The 25129-nt window shown below is 43.1% G+C and overlaps 8 protein-coding genes across 8 annotated transcripts; 2 read left to right on the forward strand and 6 right to left on the reverse strand.

Moving 5' to 3' along the window:
* Window positions 1–4795: 4795 nt before the first annotated feature.
* BDR25DRAFT_350764 (uncharacterized protein) lies at window positions 4796–6127 on the reverse strand (the record flags this gene model as incomplete). Its single annotated transcript, XM_033694754.1, has 10 exons — window positions 4796–4949; window positions 5014–5202; window positions 5234–5313; window positions 5351–5436; window positions 5489–5562; window positions 5628–5642; window positions 5708–5776; window positions 5839–5928; window positions 5958–6012; window positions 6073–6127. The coding sequence occupies 10 exons, from the start codon at window positions 6125–6127 to the stop codon at window positions 4796–4798; spliced, it is 867 nt and encodes a 288-aa protein (XP_033552229.1).
* Window positions 6128–6848: 721 nt separating this feature from the next.
* Window positions 6849–8072, reverse strand: BDR25DRAFT_350766 (uncharacterized protein; the record flags this gene model as incomplete). Its single annotated transcript, XM_033694755.1, has 10 exons — window positions 6849–6869; window positions 6957–7148; window positions 7213–7237; window positions 7284–7360; window positions 7383–7455; window positions 7506–7550; window positions 7586–7606; window positions 7654–7759; window positions 7836–7874; window positions 7943–8072. The coding sequence occupies 10 exons, from the start codon at window positions 8070–8072 to the stop codon at window positions 6849–6851; spliced, it is 729 nt and encodes a 242-aa protein (XP_033552230.1).
* Window positions 8073–8152: 80 nt separating this feature from the next.
* Window positions 8153–9392, reverse strand: BDR25DRAFT_340161 (uncharacterized protein). Its single transcript, XM_033693476.1, has 3 exons — window positions 9026–9392; window positions 8463–8976; window positions 8153–8403 (listed from the first exon to the last, which is right to left on the reverse strand). Exons 1-3 carry the CDS (start codon window positions 9342–9344, stop codon window positions 8334–8336), a joined length of 903 nt encoding a protein of 300 aa, XP_033552231.1. The 5' UTR covers window positions 9345–9392; the 3' UTR covers window positions 8153–8333.
* Window positions 9393–10061: 669 nt separating this feature from the next.
* On the forward strand, window positions 10062–10940 carry BDR25DRAFT_301083 (uncharacterized protein). Its single transcript, XM_033689498.1, has 3 exons — window positions 10062–10121; window positions 10187–10582; window positions 10651–10940. The coding sequence occupies exons 1-2, from the start codon at window positions 10077–10079 to the stop codon at window positions 10574–10576; spliced, it is 435 nt and encodes a 144-aa protein (XP_033552232.1). The 5' UTR covers window positions 10062–10076; the 3' UTR covers window positions 10577–10582; window positions 10651–10940.
* Window positions 10941–15613: 4673 nt separating this feature from the next.
* On the forward strand, window positions 15614–16525 carry BDR25DRAFT_301084 (Rho protein). The gene is made up of 2 exons (XM_033689499.1): window positions 15614–15744; window positions 15845–16525. The coding sequence occupies exons 1-2, from the start codon at window positions 15665–15667 to the stop codon at window positions 16383–16385; spliced, it is 621 nt and encodes a 206-aa protein (XP_033552233.1). The 5' UTR covers window positions 15614–15664; the 3' UTR covers window positions 16386–16525.
* Window position 16526: 1 nt separating this feature from the next.
* Window positions 16527–17995, reverse strand: BDR25DRAFT_254322 (uncharacterized protein). Its single transcript, XM_033686291.1, has one exon. It carries the CDS (start codon window positions 17960–17962, stop codon window positions 16598–16600), a length of 1365 nt encoding a protein of 454 aa, XP_033552234.1. The 5' UTR covers window positions 17963–17995; the 3' UTR covers window positions 16527–16597.
* Window positions 17996–18422: 427 nt separating this feature from the next.
* BDR25DRAFT_301085 (uncharacterized protein) lies at window positions 18423–20130 on the reverse strand. The gene has a single exon (XM_033689500.1). It carries the CDS (start codon window positions 19806–19808, stop codon window positions 18540–18542), a length of 1269 nt encoding a protein of 422 aa, XP_033552235.1. The 5' UTR covers window positions 19809–20130; the 3' UTR covers window positions 18423–18539.
* A 111-nt stretch (window positions 20131–20241) lies between these two features.
* BDR25DRAFT_350771 (uncharacterized protein) lies at window positions 20242–22230 on the reverse strand (the record flags this gene model as incomplete). Its single annotated transcript, XM_033694756.1, has 13 exons — window positions 20242–20318; window positions 20407–20569; window positions 20602–20646; window positions 20719–20881; window positions 20907–20948; window positions 21001–21343; window positions 21444–21497; window positions 21528–21638; window positions 21679–21793; window positions 21868–21892; window positions 21937–22006; window positions 22079–22137; window positions 22196–22230. 13 exons carry the CDS (start codon window positions 22228–22230, stop codon window positions 20242–20244), a joined length of 1302 nt encoding a protein of 433 aa, XP_033552236.1.
* Window positions 22231–25129: the final 2899 nt, after the last annotated feature.

The raw sequence follows: 25129 nt of genomic DNA on the forward strand, positions 1-25129 counted from the left end.
TGGCAACAGACCCACTGTGAATGGCGAAGTCCGTGATGCTATTCAAACAAACGGTGGGCCTGGCACTTGCCATCATTCAGGCAGCGTTGTCAACAGTGGGGAGAACCCCAGCTCTGGGCCACTAGCGATCAGGGCTTCCAACGAGGCGTAGTACTGTACGATTGGGCGATTTTGAGGCCTGTACGGGTGAGATTTTGGGTACGTTCGTACAACAGGGAGGAGGAGAGGTAGGTGTACGTATTGTAACTGTTACAGCTCACGTGATCTGTACAAGTAGTACAATTTAATTAAAGTACACTGTACTCTAGTTAAAACAGCTAAGATTATAGGTCTCTAGAGACATAAGATTAAGGTCTAATTAACTATAAGATAACTAATTCTCCCTAGTAATAAGAGCAAAGAGGTCTAAAAGCTTGCTACTTACTACCTTATGCTGTAGCTAGTTCTTCTAGAGTTAAATAGCCTTAATTATTACACTTTTTAGTAAGCCTTAATTATTAGTTACTATATAACTAGCTGCGCTAAAACACCTCTTACACTTGCAACTAGTAGCTAGGATAGTAAAGAAATTAAAGGCAATCTTAAAAAGAATAGGATAGGCTATTTTGCCTCTAGTAAGCCACTATTATAGAGGTTCTCTGCGTAGTAAGGGGTAATCTTTATAGTAATTAGCTTTTATAGAGTTATAGTAAAGCTGCAGCTTATTTAACGCCTTCTTGCGCTTATGTAAGCGCTAATTTGTTATAAAAAAAAGGTTAACAGAAAGGCAAGCCTTATAATTATTATTATAATAGTTGCTACCTAGCAGCTTGTAACGCCTAAAAGATAATAGCTTATTCTTAACTTTATGCTTATCTTTAGCATCTAAATACTAGTTAAAGATTATCTTTATTAACCTAGTTACCTTATCTACCTAGCTTTTATAATACTGCTAGTAATCTTAAAACTAAAGTAAGCGTAATTAAGGGTTAAAGATAGTAGCAACTGCGTAGTATAAGACTAGTAAATTAAGGATTAGTTTACCTTAGTAAGTAGTAAGCTTTTAATAGCTAAACTTAACAGTGTTTTTAAAGTACAAGTTGCTTAGCTTATTAGTAGTAATTACTCTTATTTAATTAAGGTAGATTTAGAGGCACTAAAGCTCTATTATAGTCCTTTATAGTAAGCTAGATAAGCCTTAGCCCTTAAGTCTTTTTATTATCTAATAGAACTTCTCTAAAAAGTTTTTAAAATGCTTAATCTTATCTTAATTATCTTTAGTAATAAGATCTACTAGGGTATTAAAGCTAGCTTATTAAGTCTTTTTATTAGCATTAGAAAAGCTTTTTTATTACTGTTAAAAGCAACTAATAGCCTCTCTAAGCTTATAACAGTGTAATAGCATAAAGTAAACTAAGTGCTAGTGTACTCTACTATCACGCACTAGATTAAGCGTGCTAAACTGCTAAATTAAGTCCTCTTCTGCAATGTTAATTTAGAGAGTCTTAAAAAGCCTTATGCGCTTATGTAATGCTAGCACGCTGTTTATAAAGTTATAAAGTTATCTAACAACTCTACACTTTTTATATAGCTTAAATTAATTATGTAGAGCAGCTCTAGTAAGCTTCTGCTTAAATTTTATAACACCTTTACTGTATATAATAGCTTTAACAACTACCTAGATTATATAGGCAGCGCAGCAGATTTAGTGCTGTTTATTAAGCTTATACAGCAGGTTAAGCTTCTTATTAAGGCTCTAAATAAGCTTGTTGTTGTTATTTAACACGTTATCCTTAACAAAGCAGCTAAATTTTAACGTAATATTATACTTATTAATAACAGCAGCTATCTTAGAGGCTTGCGCACTACTAGTATAGTTACTGTATAGGTTTTTAAAGCTAATTAAGAGGTCTTACTAAGCGTGTAAGGCATCTAGCTATTATTAGTTACAGAGTTCTTATAATAGTAGCTTGTGCGCGCATACTAACAAAGTAAGCTACTACTGTAAGGAAGGAAAGGTAGTTTCTAGAACACTATATATCTATGCTTAGCGTAATTTTTAACAGCGTAGTAATTAGTATTATTTAAATCTCTTTCTTTTACTGCATAAGTGCAGCGTAGATATCCTTAGAGAGTGTAGTAGCAGAATATAGTAGAGCAGCAAAAAGATTTATGTAATTCTAGCTAATAAAACTATAGGTCTTTAATAAAATAGCCTTTTTAAATAACTAATCCTACACTATAACCTAGTTAACTAGGGCACTGCGTAGAGGACCCTCCTGCTATAGTGTATAAGATAACCCCCGCAACAAGCCTGCTGCTCCTCTAGCTGCCTCCCATAGGTGCTGCAGTAGCTGTACACTATTAAGTAAAAGCTCTCTATTAATGTTAACCTTATGCTCCCTTAGTAGGTGCTAAATAATATAGTTATAGCTATCTACTACTTTTACAGCGCTTTAAAAGCCCTACTTATAACACTAACAGCAGAGCTAAAGGCAGATTACCTTGCCTTACTCCTCTAGAAGTGTTATATCTGCGCTATAAGCTTACACCTTTAACAGTGTATAATTGCCTTGCAAGGTAGTCTTATTCTTTACTTAGTAACCTAATTATGCTAAAGGCAACGCCTATTTTAAGTCTAATAGCTATATATTATTCTAATTAATTATAAACTTAACGCTAGTGTTATAATTGCAGTTCTCTAAGAACTGCTGCAATTAATCTTTAGCTATAGACAGTGTACTATTGTAGGATAAGGCAAAAGACGCAGTGTAGAGGGCTTTTAACTTCTACAGCCTATAAGACTACGCAAAATAGATAATAAAGAGATCTAATTAACTAGATAAGGCTTATAAGGCAGTAAAACATGTAGATAGATAACTCTATAATAGAAAATAGTCTATAATAGGCATTTTTAAGACAACAGACTGTAGATAGATAGATTAAACCTTTTAAAAAGAGATTTAAGCGCCTTTACAAAACTTTTAGCTAATTAGAGCTCTAGAAGCTCTCCTGCAGACCTCCTGCTTACTAGAGTCCTCCTACTCCTCTAGAATTGCTATAAAAACTTCCTAAAAGGGTAATACAATCTGTACTACGTACTGTACCTAGGGCATTATTAACTGTACGGTGCGGCTTACAAACTCAGTACGTTTGTACTGAACACGTGACTGTTACGGTTCACTTTGTACGGACCGTAGTACGGCCCGTTGGAAGCCCTGCTAGCGATGTCCACAATTAGACTGAACGGGGCGACATTAGGAATGGATATAAAGATGACGACATTCGGACCGTATACAGAGATGGAACGGCCAACGAGTCTGCACGGTCCCCTAGGGATCGAGCGTACACTCACCCCTTGCCGCACGATATGACGGGGCACGAGACACAGAACAATGATAGAAATGTTTGTGGAATTGTCCAGTCACCCAGTGAACGCATTTGCAACTTCTCTAGTAGACACACTAAACACTTTAACGAGGATAGGGTAAGCGGAGAAGCTAAAAAGTCAACTTTGTCTAGCAACAACCCCCCTCACAGCCATACCAAAGAACAAGTCGCCGACAAGATTTTAAAGGAGAACACGTTTAGCAATGTCTGCGCAGGAAGTCCTACTAAGGTAGCAAGTAATAAAGGAGCTGATAATAAGTTTAAGAAATGTTAAGACTATAAGCTACAACAAAAGCTGCCCTCCTTTAAGAAGGCCTTAGATATAGATTATCCTCCTGTAACTGTCAGCCTCCCTAGATGCCTCCCTAGAAGCCTCCCTAAGGAGAATAAAATTATTAAAACAAGAAATAGATATTCTTAAACTGCTAAATAAAGTAAGCCTAAGATTCTTCTAAACTATCTCTAAAACACTTCTAACATGTCTTTTAGAAGATACTACTTCTGCTAGTGTTCTAGCTGCTAGACTTAGTAATGAAATAGACTTTGTGACCTGCCTACTAAAGGAGCAGCAAGCTTAATACGCTTCCCTCTAGAACAAGCCCTCACTACGCAATATTAGAGCTCTACCTTAGCAGATTCCTTGAACCTAGAAACGCTCTAGATCCCCCGTCCTACCGCCAGCACGCCCTGGTGGCGCCCCTTTACTGAATTCTAAACCAGACTTACGGGCGAGCTCTTTGACGAACAACAAGAGGGGTTAAAAATTGGCCGTGCCCATCATTCGTAAGTACCGCTATCCTGACCCAACGTCACGCTTATGCTCACAAGTCTAGATAATGGCAGGGAAGTGTGTGTTAGACACTATGTATTTGTGAAATGCGAAGGTGAAGACAATGAAACTCAGCCACTAATAGCAAGAGTAGATAAGATCTGCCCAGATGGCCAGTTAGGTGTGCTATGGACTTATCACCACTCCAGCCCGGAGGTGCCAGAGAGATCTCTTGGGCGCTACAAGATACTACTCTCAGATCATCATGACAGAATTAAGGTAGAGTGCCTGATGGGATTCGCTAAAGTTGAGGAGAATTGCCAGAACTGCTATGATACCCTGGATTGGTGTTGGAATAAGCGATTTAAGGTCCATAAGAAAACAATTGTCCTAAATGAACAAGAGACAAAGAAGCAAAGGCTGGGAGGTTAGAAAAGGCGACTCAAAATGGTAACGTTCTATAGGAATAGACTTGCTCAATCACACAATAAAGACAGTGCCTTGATGTGGATTGAAGAATGGGATAACTTCAGCTCGGTCGATTCTCTCATTGCACCGAGAAGTACTGGAGCTACGTTCCCCTACTATATCATTGATATCGGAATTTCTTCGATTTTTGAGACCAAAGAATGAAAAAATCTACCTAAAACGACCATCTCATCGGGCTTCATCCACTCTCAGGCCTCTATAACCAGCAATCCAGGAGTTTAGCCAGGAAGGCGCTGAGGCGGATGCCAAGAGATCTGATTTTGCGAGCGACTGCGACACACTCTTTTCATTTACCACTTTGTGGCAATAAGGGTGAGAATGACTAAATCAAGCCGTAACTTGGGAGGATTCATAACTAATTAAAGTTTGACTATCTGATGCTGCACCCACTGTTTCCAGGTAACCTAGCAGAACCCAGCCAATTATATGCGATCTGATGGCCCTCCCTACTTGGGTTGTTGCAACCCTGCCTGCTCATTTCCCTGTCCACTCTATCGCCGCAGCCGGTATAGATGGTCGAAGACATGGTGACCTCGCGCATTTTGAGAACTAGAAGGATGCCTGTATCGTGACAACTACTTAGAGTTGGTTAGGCATGTAACGCACTGGACTTCCTTATAAGTGATTAGCTTTGCGCTGGCGTAAGAATAAAGCTGTGCTGAGCTGAGGTTCTTTGTCAGGCACTGCTATGAATGGAAGTAGAATAAGGGCTGATATGATTACCATCAAAAATTCGCCAAGAAAACTGCACAGGGCAATAGGGCAAACAGGGCAAACAGGTGTGCGTGCAGATGGAGGGTACCACGAAGCTGTGGTTAGTGTGGTGGGGATAGCACAAAGGTGTGACTCGCATCACATGACCTGGTGCCTCTAGCTCAGACTTCTTTGTATAGCTCGTAGCACCCAACTCTGGTAGACTCACCACCTCTTTCTCTCTCGCAGACAACCAACCCGCACCTAGATTAGTCGCCCACGCCAGTATTATACAGGTTATGTCCACAGATACACAGCAACGCTTCAGTTAGGTGTGAATATCGTCAGACCCGAGATCCCCTATCAGATTCTGTAATGCCAACCGACAGATTAGATGGTATAAGAACAATACCAACGACAGTGAAAGTGATAGCAGCCTTCCTGGAGCGACTACGGCTCAGTTTCATGACGCTTCAGACACTGAAAATAAACTGCGTCCCAATACCCATTCAACCGACAAAGTGACTGGTGCTAAAGGCACTCCTAGGCGCAGAGCGCGTTCTGATGTTGTTAATTCAGAGACGCGTCCAGTACCTCGCGCCGCTATGCTACCAGACAACGCGCCTCAGAGCACTACCGATGGCCTAATTGCGAAAGAATGCAGCCTTGAATCATAGCTAGAGCGAGACGCGCTCATTAAGAAAGCCACACGAGATTATCAACTAGCAAACCTAGTTAATGTTCTCCAGTACATGATCCAGCGGGTCGGCGTTCACCACCCAGAACAGTGCGGAGCATTTCTCGCATCAGATGATTAGGTCTCGCAACTAGAGAAGATGATACTTCCCAAAGCTTAGGGTATCCTAAAATCTTAAGATTACTCTCGCCTGCAGTAAGTCTCTTTAAACATTCTTCGCAGCAATTACTAATACATAACAGACTTCTTTAACTTCCAATCGCTCTAGCTGCTTAACCCTGCGGCCACATCGCTAGAGCGTGGTCGCAGGCACCTCAATAATTGGCGATATATCTGCATCAACCTTCCTAGGTTCCTTAGGGGGCTTAGGAGCCTTTCTCTTACTATTTTTAAGTGATTTAATATAGTACTTAAGCAGCTTTTTAGACTAGCAAGCTATCTTAACTTTCTTGCGCGCAGCGACTTTTTGTTGATACTACTATAGCTTGCATCTGCGCTGATGGCTCTGCGCTTTCGCCAGCGCTGATCTATCAAGCTGTTAGCGGCAACATCTAGGATACATGGCTGCAGGGTTTTAAGGCATCAAAACATCAGGCTTTCTTTACAGCCTCACCTACTAGATGGACAAGTAACGATATAGGTTTCCGTATCAGGAATGCCACATACATCGTAATAAAAGACAGGGAAGAATTGAAATATAATATGTTAATGCCTTAGCTACTTACTCATAATGTATAATAACTTAAGTTATAAGTTAAAAAAGGGAGGGCTAAAATTGGACTATATTGCTATATTTTACAACTATAACAATGCATATCGGAGGACTTTATTCTAAGCCAAAGGTATAACACCCTACATCTCAATTTCGTGAGGTATTAGTCAGTAATTGTGGAGATACTAAGATGAAGATTGTTTACTTTTATGTATTTTAAGGTGCACAGTTGCTTGAGAAGTACGCTTCTCATATACTTGTGGATAGAATACATTAGTCCTAGAGCATTCTAATTCCAGTGCCTGAAGTCGTGAAAGGAACTTCATCCCTAATACATCGCTAACATGAATTACAATCCAGAAGGCACTACCTAGCACAATTGGTACACACTCTATGCTTTTGGTAATATCTTTCCCTTGCTAATCATCATCTAATGCCTTCCTTTGCTCTATACTCCTCTCCTTAAATCAAGCCAAGGATTACTTTACCGTAATAGTTAGATGGTTTCCTTTTCTGATCTCAACGCAATAGTAACGACGTGTTTACAGCCAGACGAGACAGGTTCAGACCCGGTTCGCCTACCACCTTTGCCTGAACTTATAGTACCATATTTGAAGACCGCAATGTTTGCCTAGAGAGAGCAGGATTAATACCAAGTGAATTGAAAAATACGAGCATTCTTCAGCGCCAAAAAGTGACTTTATAAGCAAGAATCTAAATAAAATACTGGTAATTGCGAAGGGTTCTGTTTGTATACTTAATGTTCTTAGCAATACCTCCCCCTTTTCTCAGCTTCGAAGGTAAAACTAACAACTGATAACCTTAAAGGGTATTACCCACCCCGTACTACAGCGACACTTCTCGTCTTGTGATGTTACTACGTGTGCATTGCCCTCAATTTCACATTCCTGCAGCAGCTCTCACCTGGATACAGCGCCATTGAAGTTACCCCTAATGACACAAACGGCAAAAGAACCAATTGGTTCTAGTGGGTTTATCGTCGCATGAGCCAGCTCAACTTTACCTAGCTCTATTTATTGTGCTCGGCGTAGAGTTTGTGAGAGCCTCTGCTGAACCGCTAAGATTAAAATGTAATATAAAGCGACTCATTAGTTGCATGTTCAAATGCCTACTTAAATCACTTACTCATGGTTGCAACACCATGGATCTAACTTAACCTTAAACATATATGAGACTGTTCTGTCATCCATACGGAGATCTAGATTGGGTGCGACTGTTGATGTCCATCCGGCATTCCCTGACCTGATTAGGCTAGAAGTCGGCGTGAGCAACATGGTGAATGCCAATGCCCATATTAGTTGATGTTGAACTTTGTGAAGCATAAAGAGGCAGCACATTAGCCATGAAAGGGGCTAGTTCTTTGATTGTTCCGTAAATGAGCTCAACACACTTTGATCTCCTAGATTTTCTTATAGCTTCGCTCAGTGTCATTCAATTTGTTCAATTTGCTCATTATCGAATAACCTGACTTCGTTCCATTGAAAGAATATAAGACGCACATTTCGTGCCACTTCCGACATGCATTTTATTCACTATTTCCACTCTAGGAAGTCTTTTCCCGGGGTTTGAAAAGTTCTAGTCTCTTAGGCTTCCGCTCCATTCGTAGAAGCACTATAATTGGTTCCGACAAATACGACTTGAACTGCAGCAAACCTAGAAGTACGGTCATTAGAGTACGCCTTCCACTTATCCTATTTTGAGTTTTAACTTACGCTGCCGTCACCGCAAAAATCTCAGAGCGTTTTGCGTTGGTCAGAGTGCTCAGACACGTCGATATCAGAAGGTTAAAACCCGCGATTATTCCTAACCGAGCTTTCATCGAGTGTACTGTATAAAGTACCAGGATTGATGCTATCGGGATGAGGGAAGCTACTATGCTGGTAAACCAGGAAGTGATACGGAAGATCGTACTGTCTTCGAATCCGACGTCTCCATGAACTCTTGAAGCCTTCTTGAAACGTGCACAGCCGCACCGAAACAGAGTTATTACTGCGCTTCTGGAAACCCAGTTCGAGAATGAATCTTCATTCTGGCGAGGGCGAAGTGCCACAAGATCGGTTGAGTAACCCTTTGGATTGGTAACGGAACCCCAGGTTGTAGCATCATCCCCAATCAATGCAAGGGATCCCATTTCTTTAGTCATAAGAAAACCCTGCAGATAGTTCAAATCCCATTTATCTGGCTCTTTGAGATTTGCTAGAGTCGATGCTTGAATGAGTGCCTTGTCTGCAGATGAGGTTAGTATGCTAAATCGTAAGCAGGGCTTAGAAAATACTATATTCCTTGAGCTTCTTTCTCATTTCTAAGATCAATTGTAGTTGACTCTCGTTCCCTTCATTTTGTTTCGATTGGCTCAGCCAAAACCAGTCCAGCGCATATCGGGACCTTTTCTCATCCTGACTGTCATTTGATTCGGAGTCTAGTAATTGTTTCTCTAGGGAAATGAGTTCAGCCTGCAAGTAAAGAAGATTGCGAGCATTGAGGGCCGAGAATGTGCGAAACATTGCCGCTTCAGGCATTATGCCCATCTGCCCGGCTAGCTTGGGATACCCAGCCACCAGATGTCGAAGCGGGTCATTCGTTGCTTGAGTCATTTATAGTCACTGAAAATTAGTGGGAATAGTTCTTGGGATGATTTTGAGTGCTATTTGCGAAAGTCTCTTTATTGCTTACGACATGAAGATATCTGGGGTCAGTTTTTCAGCCTTGTAGACTGGCGCCCTCTGTCTTATCGAGCGGAGACTTGGGCAGCCAGGGCAACGATCCCAGTCCTGAGGACTGGAGACCATGAGGCTCACCTATCATCCAGTAAAGGCTGCAGCTGCCTTCCGCATGCAATGAGACCTGGCCACGCTGCCTTGGAATGAATGGGGTTGCGAGTTGTCAATTACGCCTCATTGAATCACGTCCTTTGCTTTGGTGGCTGCATGGACCCAAAAAGCATAGTTCAGAGACAACAGTTCCACGTAGTGTTAATATTGAGTTACAGAACAACAAAGAGAATGTCAAAGATGTCAAGCGTCTATGGAGGGGCGTCGAAGTTTTAATTCTCAACTGGGCAATACCTCGTGTTAGCCTTGTTTCGTGGGCTGGAGTGTTGGAGCCACGCTTCCCGGGTCGGAAGATCCAATATCGGCCACCGCTTTGATGTCGCAGTTCATTGGCGCGTGCACGGGCAGGCTCTATTAAAGAGGGCGGCCGCCCCGACCGGTGAACCCAAAGTAGCATCTGGAAATCTGCCTTGTCGGAGGACCTGAAGGTGCGTCCTGCAACGTATCGCTCTTCCGCAACATGCAAGCACTAATAGACATAGAAACCCTTTCAAGATGATCTGGTGTATCCCTTCCTTGAATATTCGTCCTACGGCGAAGGTTGTTAGTCTTTCTTCGTCCTTTACTCGTTATGTTCTCTCGTTTTGAGCTGACTCTCTTTGCAGCGAAAAGTCCGAAGACCCAACCCACGAACGATAGAGATCCATACAGACTCTTCGCGACATTCCTCTGGGATATGGCGAGTCGCAGAACTATCGTTCGATATAGCTTCTGAAACGAACGTAATATCTCAGAGACTCGTTAAGAACGTCCTTGAAAAACCAATAACACAATTGGAAAAAGAGGATCGAGAATGGGCAATAGCACAAAATGATTGCGAGTCATCAGTGGGAGGCTTTGTGGACCTGGTGTGGTGTTTCGAGCGGTCACCGAGGAGATTACATGGGCCTACACGATTTTTGGTGTCGGAAACGTATGACCCGCCCTATGATGCAGTGCTTGGAAGAAGAGACACTGTAGAATGCGGGATCGCGAAAGGCAAAGACTGTGGGTAATGCATGGTGGGTTCACAGCAAAACGAGGGGCGCAACGCTAACCTGGGGGGCGCCAGCTGACTCGAACCCGACAGAAAGAAGAAATACGTTCAATCAGAGTAGGTATTCAACTCGGATCCTGATATCAAAGGAAGGTACCTACATCAAATGACTTCCCTATCAAATATTCTTGCTTTAGCGTTCTTGGTGTACTCTGCGTTGGGCTTTCTTCTGCCCTGACCAGATCCGGCTCCTTTGCCTACCGGCCCTGCCTTGTCGCCAATCAGGCTGAGAAGGTCACTCTTTTTCTTGGTAACTCCCAACATCCACAACCGCAGATCAACATATCGGGAACAATTTAAACAATGTCTACGCAACCTATTAGTCCTTTGTACACTAATAAACCTAACGTCACATGCAAGACAACTATTCCAGCAGATTTTCGACACGACTGACCTCCACTTGACGTTCCGCAAAACGACATCCATTCCGCACTGGTGCACTCGATGGACCTTATGTATATTTAAATTGATCTCCTGACTGAACGCATCACTCATCAGCTCTAGGACGTGGCGTTCAGACTTGTCAACAAGCAAATCAAGCAAATAATTTGCTGTAATTTGATTTGATTGATCAAAACTCACGAAGTGATTTGAGTGGTTTAATTTTACAGCTTGTAGAGCCCTGTTTGTTTTCATATTTTCATAGATTTAACAACTTTTCAAGAAAGCTGTAAAAGAGAAGCGTTATGCCTATTTAGGAAGCACCCAGGAAGTCTCAGAGTCGCGTGGACTTATAAAGGGAAGCTTTGTATAGGAGATATTTCTGCAAAACTTCTGCACACTATTACGTGGCTATCCAAGTTCCCTGCGTACGCGACTCAGACGCCTAAGTTTAGGTAGCTAAGCTAACTATAACACTAGAAAATTATCTCAAGACTGAAGAAACCCAATAATCAGCTCCTGAACAATTCAATCAAACAAATCAAACAACTTCGCACTTAAAATTGATTTGATTGAATTAAGAGTTGGCAAACAAAGCAAGCAAACTATTCAAATATATTTGCTTGTTGACAAGTCTGGTTGCGTTCGTCATATGGATCGCTTCTGGTCCTGTGCCGATGGCATAATCTCCGAAATGTCACAAAAGTCCTTAAAATTCCTCCCTTACGACGCCCTTTACACCGGCTATATCATGACCATATAATGTATATTGAAACCGAAGGAAATGCTAATACGACGCCTTTTTCCGTCTAAGTTTGACTTAGCTAAGACCCCTCATGTCATTCTCCGGGAGATTAAGATCCATCCGTACGACTCGGATTAGTAGTAATAAAGTCAACCGCAAAAGCTGATTTACGTAACATCCACAATAGATGCACCGCGCCTTCTATGCGCTTCGAGGGACTTGCCAGACGGGTCGGGTACCAATTTCGACATTGATTCGCAATCTCTTCCTAGGGACACGAAGAAATTCGGAAATTATTCGATTTAGGTCTATGGTTGATCGCGCCCAAGTGTGAAGGGTACGTATTCTAGCACATAGGATGACACCCTGAACTATGACGGTACTCCTCGGAAAAACTAATCGCTTCCACATTTACAATGTTTTTTTGCAGGCTTCCAAATTATTGGTATGCCTGTCGGTGTGGAAATCGTTCAGCTCAAATTCCCCTAACAGGAGACTCCGAAAGGTCCATAGAAAAACGAAGAATGTGCGCAACAAACCTCACTCCGGCCTCGCTATTGTTATGCACATTGCCGAGGTTTAGTCGCGCTTCGAGTCACAACCATGCCTCTATCATATTCTGCGATGGGGCATCCAACACAACATTTATAGGGGAGACCTAGTTTCTAACTTCGCATCTCACTATGCCGCGATATTTTCGAACATGTCAAATGAAGCCTTTGGAAAAATGAATACCGGAGAATACATGAACGGTAACCTGAAGAGACACTAGTCAAAAAATTTCCTCAACCTCGGCCGTATTGACAAACTTCGAAAGAAAACGGATCACAGTTCTTAGAGGCAGTATTTGCTTCGTAATATTCTAGCTGTTGGTGATCGCTGCATTCCGTATAGCAAAGGCAGGCTATAGACGGTCCACTAGCGCACGTAGGTTAGACTTTCCTACCTATTGGCTGAATTGAATTTCTCCTGGTAGTGAGTAGCACGATATTAAACGGGAAGATATTATGGCGAGTTATCACACAATGTGGAACATAGTTTGAGCAACTTCATCGGTTCACCCCCTTGCTGGAATTGGGTAGAAGGCCCACATGATTCAAATCTTATTCTGAATTACCACAGTAACTCTATGCCCGAAGACTTTTGACTCCTTTTTTAGTGGTTTTCTGTCGCCGCTTTTGGAGTCACTTACACCTGTGAGCTTTTGTAATCTCTAGCAATGTTTAAAATAAGTGCTACGCAAGCAGCCACTTTAGTGTTTGCTACTCTAGCTATAGTACAAAAAGTTTATAGCTTTGTTGCTGTATTACTTTAAAATGCTAGGCCGAGCAATGCAGTTAAAGAACCTTTGCAAGCTGCGACTAAAGCAATATTTATTCCATTCTAACTATCTATTCTAGTATAATAGCACCTCTCAATAATATATTGAGCGCCATAATGGTACCCAATCTCCCCGCCAAAGACTTCAAACAAACTAGCATCACAATGAATGCTGTATGGTATGAGAATCAAGCTTGCCAGAATACTCGCTATCAAGAACGTGACTTTGATGAATGAAGAAGCAAAATATGCTATTCTGATCGCGACTTTATTCAGCTTCCTCACCCGAGCCTAACCACATTTGAAGAGGACGACATGTTCTGCAATCCAAGTGGAAAATGCGTGTTCCTTCTGCCGGGGCCTCAGACTAATGAGATCGGTAGCATGCTTATTCGTGGAGGCGACGTGGATGTGACGGGACCCCAGGTCATTCTATCTTCACCCATAAGGAACTGCCTTCCCGTGATTTCGTTCCCGAGGGAGTGTTGGGAGTGGCACAGGTCGAAGCAATCAAGGGACTTAAGGCTGTGTAATATAGATTGCTAGAGAAGTGCATGATCTCTACATCGTGCGATGTTAGCAAACAATTCGATTGTATAGCACCTGGCCTGACTGGAAGACAAACAAAAGAGAAATCAACAGATTTGTGATAGTGGCTTGTGATTCCTGTACTCACTTATCTTCTTTCGGATCTCCTTGACGAGGCCAAGTTTATTGGTGCTACCACCCAGCTTGGAGATATTCAGCTTGGTATAAAATGATGCGTACTTCTTTCTGCCATCTTCACCATTTCATCTTCGTTCTCGGTCTCGATCAATTTGAGTCCGAGTGTGCTGAACTCAGCTTCAGTTAATAGCAGATTGCAAGCGTTGCGGCGTCGAATCGACGGAATGTGGCGGTTTCGAGCTTGTCGGTTACAAGACCTGCGAGCCGAGAATGGCCAAGAACGAGCCCCCTTTTGTCTTTGAGATCACCGTGCGGAGTCTTGAGGATTCATCCTCAGAAAGTCCGAGTCTGGGTGGATTAAGTTCAAGGAGGAAGCGGGGAAATGGCAAACCCACAGTAGCCTCCACCTTTGTGCAGTGAGCTTATTGGCGCATAGGTAGATAACGATACAAGCATCAGAAGGTCTGTGTGCTGTCCTGATAGCTCACCAAGAAAACGCTGTGGAATCCCTCAAAGACTTACCGCCATGCTACTAGCGTCTTCCTCTTTCACTCCCCTTGAAGGATATTGGTATGAGGGGTGTCTACTGCTGTGATAACTTCTCAACGGCATTTACGGAACTCTACAGTTTGACAACTACGCCATCTACTCACCAGTCAATCCTACATCGCCAATAGGAGGATACTATCCACCATCTTGCCATGCTCAATTTGAGGACTGCTAGATGACCAAATCGTGTCTGCTACATTTCGGCAATCTTGATCCCTGAGTTATCCTCCCCATTGCAAGTCTGTTCGTGAGCTTGCGGGACTGTCTTTCAACGCCACGATACCATGGTCACCAGTCTCCGGCATCGAAAACACAACGCTCATGTATGGCCAATCTCTCCCCACTTGAAACTCTCAAGCACACTTCCAGGGCGAACCTAGAATGAGAATTGAAATGGTGTACACAGCATCATTCCGTTGTGAAGGTGCAGGGAACATGCTCCGAGTAGGTCTTCAAGACAGGCAGCAAGGCTAGGTACGAGGGTTTGAAACCAGGGCTCATTTTAAATAAACTAGGCATCGGCGATGGCTATGACTATTCCGATGCTCTGGAGGTCAAAGTCGAGCGCTTTTTGTAGCACCCTGGTCTCATTCCCTCGAGCATGGCCGACGATGACAACTTTGTGATCGTTGGAGGTCTTGCTAGGGCGTTGCACTCTCCCTTAGAAGCAGCAGCAGCGCCGATGTTTAGGTCCGGAATGTGGAGATCTTGTATAATAGTCTTAGCCATCTTCTCACAATGAACAATCGTGCTGTTGCCCAATGTGGGATATTCCGTGGCACAGAGAGGATGCTCATGATGACCAAGCCCCGTCGGAGCGGATGTGAGCAGTGTCACTGCGCAGCTATTGCTTGGATTTGATCTAAGTCTTCCACGCAGGTGCACTGTTTCCAGAATGAATGCCCTTGATATCCCGCGTGTCAAGTGTTAACAGCCCAACCTCAGTCATTTTTTTTCGGAAGGGGTTACCCTTCGGCAAATTCACTGCAAATTCGGCATTGATAGCAATGAGAAAGAGACTCTCTGGCGGGGTAGAGGCAGCGAGATTGAGCTCTGGTGACAATGAGACTGGGAAAATACATTATTGCAAGTGCTTGTGTGATAAGTAGAACAAGGTGGAGGAAACCATAGACAGAATTTATAATCGAGAACGAACCTATTATTAAGGCATAATCCGGGGCAATGGCCGTAAGACTCTAGAAAACAGCGCTGATGGACAAGCCATTTTTGAGTTCATGAAGAAATAGTGGGCGCGAGTGCCAAGCCTGTGACTAATCGTCGTTATCACCAGTCTCAGAGCACTACCAGGCATTGAAAAAGCAACAATGAAGCCACCTTGAAGCTTTCGATTGCGCCTGAACGGCCTTAAACTCCGCAATTTGCGCCATGGAACCTATATATCCGCCGCCTGAGGTCAGCGTCCTTCTTCTGGGCGACCCAGAAGTAGGTAAGTCGACGTTCCTGTCGTACGTCTCCCCTGCCTCCCATATCCAAGTAATACTCCCTCCTCCCCCTCTTACCCAGGTATCTTAACCATCTTCGCGCCGCACCTCTAACTTTTACCAGTCGACTAAGCCTCGGCATCCGTCCCCACAATGATGACCTACCGCCCTACTCCCTCCCCGTCCTCCACGACATGGACCAACCCTTTAAATTCAACATAACCCTCTATCGCCGCCCCTACAGCTTACAATTCTACGACACCGCTTCTCCCACAAACTACACCCTCCTCCAACCCAACTTCATAATCCTCTGCTTCGACATCACCCGCCGCGAGACCCTCCACTCCCTCCGCACACACTGGATAGATCTCGTAAACAAGCACTTCAATTACGATGAAGTCATGCCCGTCATGGTGCTTGGGTTAAAACGCGATTTACGACAGGAGTGGACGGATGAGGAGAAGAGGGGTGGTGGGAGAGGGAAGAGCGTGATGCCCCAGGAAGGACTGGGGGTCGCACAGGAAATGATGTGTGATCGGTATGCGGAGTGTAGTGCATTAACAGGAGAGCTGTGTAAAGAGGTATTGGAAGATGTGGCGAAGACGAGTGCAAGGACGACGACGGAGAAGGGTGGGAGGACTGAGGCGGGTTGTTGTGTTATGTGATGGATGCTTAAGACTGTTACAAGATATTAAGGGTGGAAAATAAGGGTGGAGACTTCGCTGGAATATTGTTGACGGTCAGTTGCATTGTTTTACGTGCTGTTAAACGATACTTAACCTGTCTTCGTATACCCTTATATACATAATTGCATAATAGCATTTACATCGAGTCATATCTATCCCGATCCATTAAATCCACGTACTCTGTCTCCCTCTCAAATTGTCGCCTGACTCGCCCTCAACGCGCCAACAACTGTAAACGCCAAAAGCGGACTAATAACATAACTCACAGTCAACAACTTCGCTACCCGTCTCTCATCTTCAATTCCCGCATCACTGACTTGAATCATTGTAATCAGCTTCATCGCGGGTGGTCCGGTCGGCATCAGCATCATCGCAAACCAAAGCATCGGGTCATCACCTAAAACTCCTCCTCTCCCTTGCTCCCTAACAACTATGTAGATTAAACCAATAGAGAAAATAGGCCATAGAACGAACCGAACTACGAGGATAAAAGTAGTTGTTAGCCAAGGAAGTGGCGGGTTTGCATTTTCCGTATTTTTGGAATCCTGGTAGGACGAATAGAGCGAGATTCCAGCGACGATGAGCGGCAACGGGACAAAGAGTTGTCCGGCATTCTTCCAACTTTCAGTCAGCCAGGCAGTGAAGATTCCACCTTCGTATGTGTCATTGAAAAACGCGCGGTGGAAGGGAGGCGTGAGACCGATTATCGCACCGAGGACAGCGCCGAGGAGCGGTGCGTTGAGGAAGTCGTACAAGAAGAGCAACCACCATTGTGCACGTGGTGAGAAGTCTCTCCATTTTGGACGCGGGATGTAGTAAGGTCTGCGATCGTACGGCAAGGTTGTGAACCTTGGCTTCGAGGGGAAAAAGGTTAGACTAGCAACCGACGCGTTTCTATGTCTTGCTGAGAGACCTGGAGGAGCTAGGAGGCCTGTTTCCTCGTTTGGAATTCCATCACGTTCGACACTATTCTCTGTCTCAACCTCTTCTCCTTCTTCTTCGTCTTCTTCTGATTTTTGGTCTTCAGGATCAGGAGCATGCTCAGTATCTATCAACCTCGGTCCCACAGCAAAAGTAAGACAGGAAGACACGGTCGCAAACACCAAAAAATAGCTTTTCGCTCTCTCCATCGCTTCCTGACTCGTCTCGTCTGTAACAATTAACTTCCTCAACACACCTGTCTCGTCCAAACTCTGAATCAACAACAACGGGTAACTTGTGGTATTATTAAACATAATTGCAGCTGTGATCCAGTCCGGTAGACCCAACCAAAGATGGCTTGCAATCCCGATCAAGAAGGAAATGAAATGGCACAGAAATGCCCAGAGCAGGATAATGACGTATCGGTGCGCAGAGCCAGGGTGCAGTTCGGACCCAATTTTTACGACGAGGAGGGCGGGTAGGAACATCTTGACGCATATCTTGCTCAGAGCTTTCCCGTTCTTGTTGTCGAGGAGAGATAAGCGGGCGGCGATGGCGCCATATGAAATAACTAGCAAAACTGATAGAGAAGCTTGTATAGCGGCTAAGAACGAAGATACAAGACCTGAAGACATGACAACGGTGCTGAGGATAGGGGATGCGGCTGATTGGGTAGGGGTGGTGAGAAGAGAGAGGTGAGTGGAGGAGCGGCAACGGACGGATATGTAGGGCATCTGGCAAGGGCGGGTTGCTTTTTCCCCGCGTAGATTTGGGAATGGGGAGGGGAAAGCACGCAATTTGATTGGGGAGGGGTGCGAGGTGCCGCTTGCGTAAACGATCCATTGGAGGCTAGTGAACTCGACTTCAGCACTGCAGAACATATGCACGTGGTGATATTGTCGCTCGCGAAGCGCCACTTGACTGGAAGAGCTGGTGTGGCTCCTGTTCACGGGAACATTGAGGATAGCTGAAACCCAGAGCTTGTCACAACACGCGCGAAGACACGCGGTCTGGTGGTGAGGGATTTCCAAAGGGTGTTGTTGGGGTTCCCCAACATTTTTCCTCACGTCACTCCACTTCGTCATTTGTTGTGGACTCTTTTTAGTATTCCTGAAATACATTTTAGGATGTAGCCTTTGCAGTTCAGCTACCATACTTGAAGCCGCCGGAGGACCACATCTTCAACGAAACTAGACAGGACGGGGCTCTTCCCTAATACCATCTTTCGGTTATCCTATTCATGCGACAGGCTGTTGAAGTGCTCACGCGACCGTCTAGTGAAGCGGGAGTCATGAGTCTGTGGTTGGTGTTGGCGGCGGTGGGAATCTGGTCGTCTGCTTCTTCTTGTCCCTCTTTACTCTCATCAGGCTCTTGGTCCTGTTCGTCCTCTTCAGAATCTTCTTCCGCTTCGTCGAGCTCATTTTCTTCTCCATGCTCCTGGGCTTTGCTGGCATAGTCCTCTTCGAGCTCATTTCCTCCCTCGCCTTCGTCATACTGGTCCTCGGTCTCTCCAGTCGCAACAGAGATCGAATGGTCCCTGCTACTCCTCCCGAGGCGTATTCTCAATTTAAGCTTTGTATCTCCCTGTCGCGTTTCCTGACCTCCATTCTCATCTCCTTCGATCTTCACGGCATTGGCAGCCTGCAACTCATTTCTGGCACACCGCCCACACTTCAACCTCAACTTCATCGGCTTGTAGACTCCACCCACCATAGACTCATACCACTCCCGATGCTCATTGCTCCAATCCATAGAGCCTTTCTCGATATGTGCCACAAGGTTGAAGACCTTCCTACCACCCATACCGGTCATCTGCTCTAACATCTCTTTCATTGGTCTCCGGAAACAAAACCACTCAATACCCGCGATCGGACATCCAATTACACATCCTTCACCCCTCGCCTCTTGGAGACGGAAGCCGATCGCACACCCGCGAAGCCGGGCCGCCTTTGACTTCGGCGCTTTTTCTGTAGCTCTAAAGACGTTCGACAGATATCCGACTTCAATGCATCCGAAGGGGATTTCATCGCCATCTGGTATGCGCCAGTCGCGGCCGGGATCGAGGCCTGTCAGTGAATGTTGCCAGCCGAGCTCGTGACTTGTGAAGCTGTTTTTGAGATCGCGGAAGGAGAGCAGCACAGTGTTGAAGTGGTATAAATGGATGGGATGGTTGCGGAAAGCTCGGTATTGGATCACCGGAAGCGTAAAATCCCAGGGTTGCTTGAGTGGTGATAAGGATAGAGAGTACCCTCCATCGCCATCTTCACCATCGTTGTGAATGTTAACATCAGCTCGAGACCCGAGCGGTAAAGAACACACCGAGGCGGTGGAGCGTGGGGTACCCCCACGCGTCGATTCGTGACTGTCATACGAGGAGTCTTGGTCATTCGCAAGGTCTATACCCTGGAAGCCTGCGTAGTCCTCGTAGGACTTCCGCCGGCCGCCACTCTGACTCCGGAGGCCATACGATGACGACGCCATGACGGGCCGAAGGAGAGCTTTAGCTTTGTGGTCGTTTAGGTTGAGAAGAAGAAAACTTCATTTGTTTAAAGGTGGCGGATTTATATACAGGCGCCGCCATAGGGGCACGTGATTTAGTCGACCGCGAGGTGAAAGAACAGGCATACGCGGATTTCGACGGCGGAAATGGAGGGAACGACGTCTTATTACAGACTTAAGGGGGCCTGAATTTGATAGCAAGAAGAGCTGTGAGACTGAGGAGGTGAAAGAGAGGGCAGGTGTAATTTGCAGTGGAGGAGAGGAAGTGAAGGTCATAGAATTGTAGAGTAGAACTGGTCGAAAAGGATGGAAACTAGAGGGAAGCCAAACCATTTGTGTATTTAAAGCATTATGAGATAAGGATGGAGAGATTAACCAAGCAACTAATTATATATTGGAAAGAAGCTAACATGTTTCAAAAGTCCTGAAGTGGGTTGACCTCAATATGCAAAATCATTAGTGCTCTGGTGAGTTTGGGGTTAGTTGCTAGATCTTGGGGGACATCTTGAAGAAAATATTATCCACTTGCTTATAAACTTCTTTCCTCTGTGGTAACATGTTGTTTTAAATAAATTGATACGGCAAGAATGCAGAGCACTCCTTGGCTTGTTAGAATATTTCGTACAGACCCAGTAGAAACCATGCTTTGGAAATGAGGGAAGCAAATATGGAGTGGAAAATAGGAAGAAGGAAAGACGAAAAACGCGATGGTAACGAAAATTAAGGACCGTTGACCAGGCGCCCTATATTCTTTTTTAATATCTATCCAGAATACTGGCCATTGCCAGATATGCAAACCATCGCCCCTCAAGTCCTCGGACTAGGCGAACACCATGTCAGTTTCCGTGAGCGTAACTCCAGTATCACTCGCGTGCATTCCTGAACGGGGGACCCTCAAATATAATCCTTCCTCGGACTCGTCTGCCTGCCAAATATACACATTGACTCCGCAAAATCTTAAACGCAGAGCAAGTCTCGCATAAATAAGCTTACGAAGTCTCAACATGTATCTAAGTGGCAAGGGGTATCCAATTTCTCGGGAAGATACCAGAAAGCTAGCATATCAGGCAATCAAAGAACGAGGGCACTGGCAAGTGGCAGGGATGGAGGTCAGGTCGATGGCTCGTCGGGCAATCGAAAGGACGTGACATTAGCAGGTGGTATGGATGGTGACCAAATCACTAGCCCATCAGACTCTAGAAGATTGGTATGACCAGTAGGTGGCAGGGTTAGTGGCATAGCGGCCAGTTCGTCCGGTGGTCGAGGAACTATGGGGAGGAGAAGCAATACAGGGAGAATCCCCCAAAGAATCCCACGAACCCCAAATATGTTCAGCATTAGAAGAGGTAGCTTGAGCTGAGGAATGAAAGGTGGTCGTAGAAGTGGAGGTATGGGAGGTGGCTCTAAAGGGGCAGTTTTAGCAGCGAAAAAAGAGGTGGAATAGCAAGTAGCTCTAGAGGAGGTGGGTTTACTAGTGGAATCGGCAGAGGTGGAAGAGAGCCTAGCAGGGGAATAGACTATGGCATAATAAGAGGTGTCTCCGGAAGAGGTGATTTAGTAGAGGAATAGGAGGCGTTAGTAGTGGAGGATTTAGAAATCTCATGGAAGGAAGTAGACGGCTCCAAGCCAGGAAGGAAGACCCGAGGTCACCAACCAGGAGGCCTAAGAGGACTAATTAGAGGAAGTGGCAATCATCTCGACCGCTCTCGGCCCCATTTTGTAGCTTTGAGCAAGGGAAAATTATCCGTAATATAAAGATGCGGCCATCCAGAGCGACATCAGAACCCATAGAGGATGACGAGACCGGAGCATCTGGCAACCCCAGATCAATTATTAAGGGCTACAAAAGCACTGATGTGCCATTGCGGATGCAAAGGTGATTGGATACCGCATGGGGCTTCCTGGAGAATTACTTCTTGGCGCCGTTGAATGCATTGAAAGGATTCAACAATCCGAAGAGTTCTATCCTGATTGGGGTTCCGATGGTGATGAGAACGTGGCCCTTTAGACTTAGTTCTAATCTAGCACCTCAGAAACATACGTTCTTTAGGTTATTGAGGGATTCACTTAATAAAAGGAAGGACAGAAGTATAGGTGTGCTTTTGAATACGATTTGTCTCGAGAAAATTCTTTACTGGTATCCTTCACGCGAATGTGCCGAGATGGCGGCAAGTTTATCCCTTAAAATCTTGGGTCGAAAATGGAAAGTAAAAATAAAAATAAAATTCAGAGTTTGACTTACTCTTACTTACCAGCCCGTACTATATAGATGAGGAGAAGTGAAAGTGTCCTATCGTTCTCTTGACCCGATCTGATGCCGATGCCAAGGGGTACTAAATTTAATCAGCTGACGCACGGTCTCGCCTGACGCACGCACACACCAGATTTTGCTGATTTTTGACATTATTGCAACTCCACTAATATGGACTGTATTAAGGACGCGCTGGCATATTTAAAATTGCTAGAACTAAGAGAATTAATTAATATTACTATAATAGCTAAAAAGTATAGTGTTAAAAGGACTAGGCTATTAAAGCATTAGCAAGGCGTCTAGGGCTCCTGTGCAGAGCAGTATAAAAACTAATAACGTACTTCATGGGCGAGTTGCTCACACACCCGAGTTGCTTACTTTTGCCAAGACCCCACTAAACCACCCTTCCTACACTAATGCATTCCCCACAACACTACTTAGACACGCTAAAAGAATGTTAGATACAGCTTACACTCTAAGCTTTTAAATAAGACATAAAACTCTTAAAGAAATGTGCTATAGCTATATATAAAGTTTTATAAAAAATAATAAATAACTATAGCGCTAGACAACCTTTATAAGCTAATTCTACAGCTAAATTATAAAGGCTAGGTAATAAAAAGAAGCAGGTAATTATTAAGACTATACTTAAGCTATATGCGCAAGAAATTTCCCCTTAGATAGCATTTATAGCTAATATAGCTAATTCTTTGCGCACTAAGCGTAATCTAGGCTATGTTTGCATAAACTAGCCTAGTATGTTTATAAAGTGTTATTTAGAGCTTAAAGTAATGTTTAAGTGTAAGTATAACTATAAAAAAGCTCTCTGCAAGAGTCCTAGGGTAATTTAAAGCAGGTTTAGCCTTGTAGAGAATATTAAAGCTAAGTATAGCATCTAGGATAATAACACATACAACTTTAGCAAGATAGGGTTTATAATTAGCTAGATATCTTTTAACTATACTTGCGCTTAAAACTTTACTTTAAGCTCTAAATAATGCTTTACAAATGTACTAGGCTAGTTTATATAAACATAGCCTAGATTATACTTAGCGCGCAAAGAATTAGCTATATTAGCTATAAATACTATCTAAGGGGAAATTCCTTACATATATAGCTTAAGTATAGTCTTAATAATTACCTGCTTCTTTTTATTACCTAGCCTTTATAATTTAGCTGTAGAATTAGCTTGTAAAAGTTATCTAGCGCTATAGTTATTTATTATCTTTTATAAAACTTTGTACATAGCTATAGCACATTTTTTTAAGAGTTTTATGTTTTATTTAAAAGCTTAGAGTGTAAGCTGTATCTAACATTCTTTTAGCGCGTCTAAGTAGTGTTATGGGGAATGCATTAGTGTAGAAAGGGTGGTTTAGTGGGGTCTTGGCAAAAGTAAGCGACTCAGGTGTGTGAGCAACTCGCCCATGAAGTACGTTAACTACTTAATAAGCAATAAGAGAAGGAGCTTACAAAGTATATTAAGCAGCTTTATAAGCGTAGCCTACTACCTATAAGGTAATAGCTACGTAATTTTGCTTTAGAACTTTGCAGTAAAGAAGTAAAAAAAGTCTAGCTTAATTACTTTCTTTAATAGCATTAAATCTCCCTAGTTACCTACTAGACCTTTAGCCTAGATTAAGATAAGAAGTAAGCTAATTTAGCCTTTAAATATAAGCTCTATTTTAAGCTACTACAGTAGAAGATTTAGGAGTATAAGATAGAGCTACAGCATATGTATAATATAAATAAGAAAGGCTTTTTTATTAGTGTACTATTAAAAACAAAGCAGATCTTCTCTAGGCAGAGATATAAAAAAGGTAGCCTTAAGTAAGCTATATAGAACAGCAATTATAAGTAGATAACTTATATAGCTTATATCTACGCTAACAGCTCTACGCTCTCTCTAGACCTTATCTACTAAGCTAGCACTAGTAACATCTAAGATAGCTAGTTACAGGATTTTAACCTAGCAGTATATAAGTGCTTCTTTGCCTTATCTTCTAGTAGCTAGATAAATAATAATTTAGGCCTACACTAGCTTAAACAGCTGTTTAATAAACAGACAAAGAAGAAAGCTTATTAGGTGTATAAGCTATTAATTTTAGATAGCTATAAATTTTATGTCTCTATAAAGTTTATTAACTACTATAACTAGAATAGGATTTTGCTAGCTATCTATCTACCTTATTTAACCTATACGCTATAGCCTCTTAATGTTAGCCTGTTTAAGCTACTAGTAACAGCTTATTTAAATAAACTAGCTAGTTTTATATATAAATTAATAAAGTTTACAGCTATTACAAAGTAAGACTTTTTTTGCTTGTTTAATAAAGCCTAGTAGACTTTATTTACTAAGAAGAATATACTCTCTAGCTTTAAAGCCTATAGCCTAGCGCTGTTTAACTCTAAGAGAGTCTTTACTTAATTTAGTACTACTAGTACTAGTAGACCTTTTTCTAGTAAGAGCTCTTAGTTAGCTCTTACTGCTTAAGATTAGAGACACATAGATAAGCTTTTACATAAGGTAGTTAGTAATATCTCTAACTAGCAGGCTAAGTAGCTTAGTAATACTATACATAGTCTCTTAATGCAGGTTATAACTCTTTAGATAAAGAATTAGGGCCTTATAAAAGCTTTAGTTAATAAGAAAAAAAAGTAGAAGCATAGTAAACTTTTTCTACTTATAGCTCCTAAGCAGTACTATAGTAGGGCTGTATTTTATAGTCCTAGAAAGGTTTAATAAGCACATAATTAATAAGTTAAGAAGGAAGCTACTATAGAGCTTTTATGTTAATAAAAAGATAAAAAGACTAGGCGTAAAAAGGCTAAGAAGCGTAAGAAAGCTTATATAGCTAAAAAAAAAAAAGCATATAAAAGCAGCTACTGTAATAAGGTAGGCGCCCCGCCTGCCAAGCCGATACTATACGACTTTCCCCACTGTACCAAAAGGTACGCATGAGAATACTTAAGCTAAGTATTCTCGCATAGTATAATATATATATAGGCAATGCTAGGGTAAGCACTAGCACTAGCGGTTGTCTCTAGCCTAGCC

The sequence above is a fragment of the Lindgomyces ingoldianus genome (assembly GCF_010093535.1).
Source record: "Lindgomyces ingoldianus strain ATCC 200398 unplaced genomic scaffold BDR25scaffold_5, whole genome shotgun sequence".
NCBI classification, from domain to species: domain Eukaryota; kingdom Fungi; phylum Ascomycota; class Dothideomycetes; order Pleosporales; family Lindgomycetaceae; genus Lindgomyces; species Lindgomyces ingoldianus.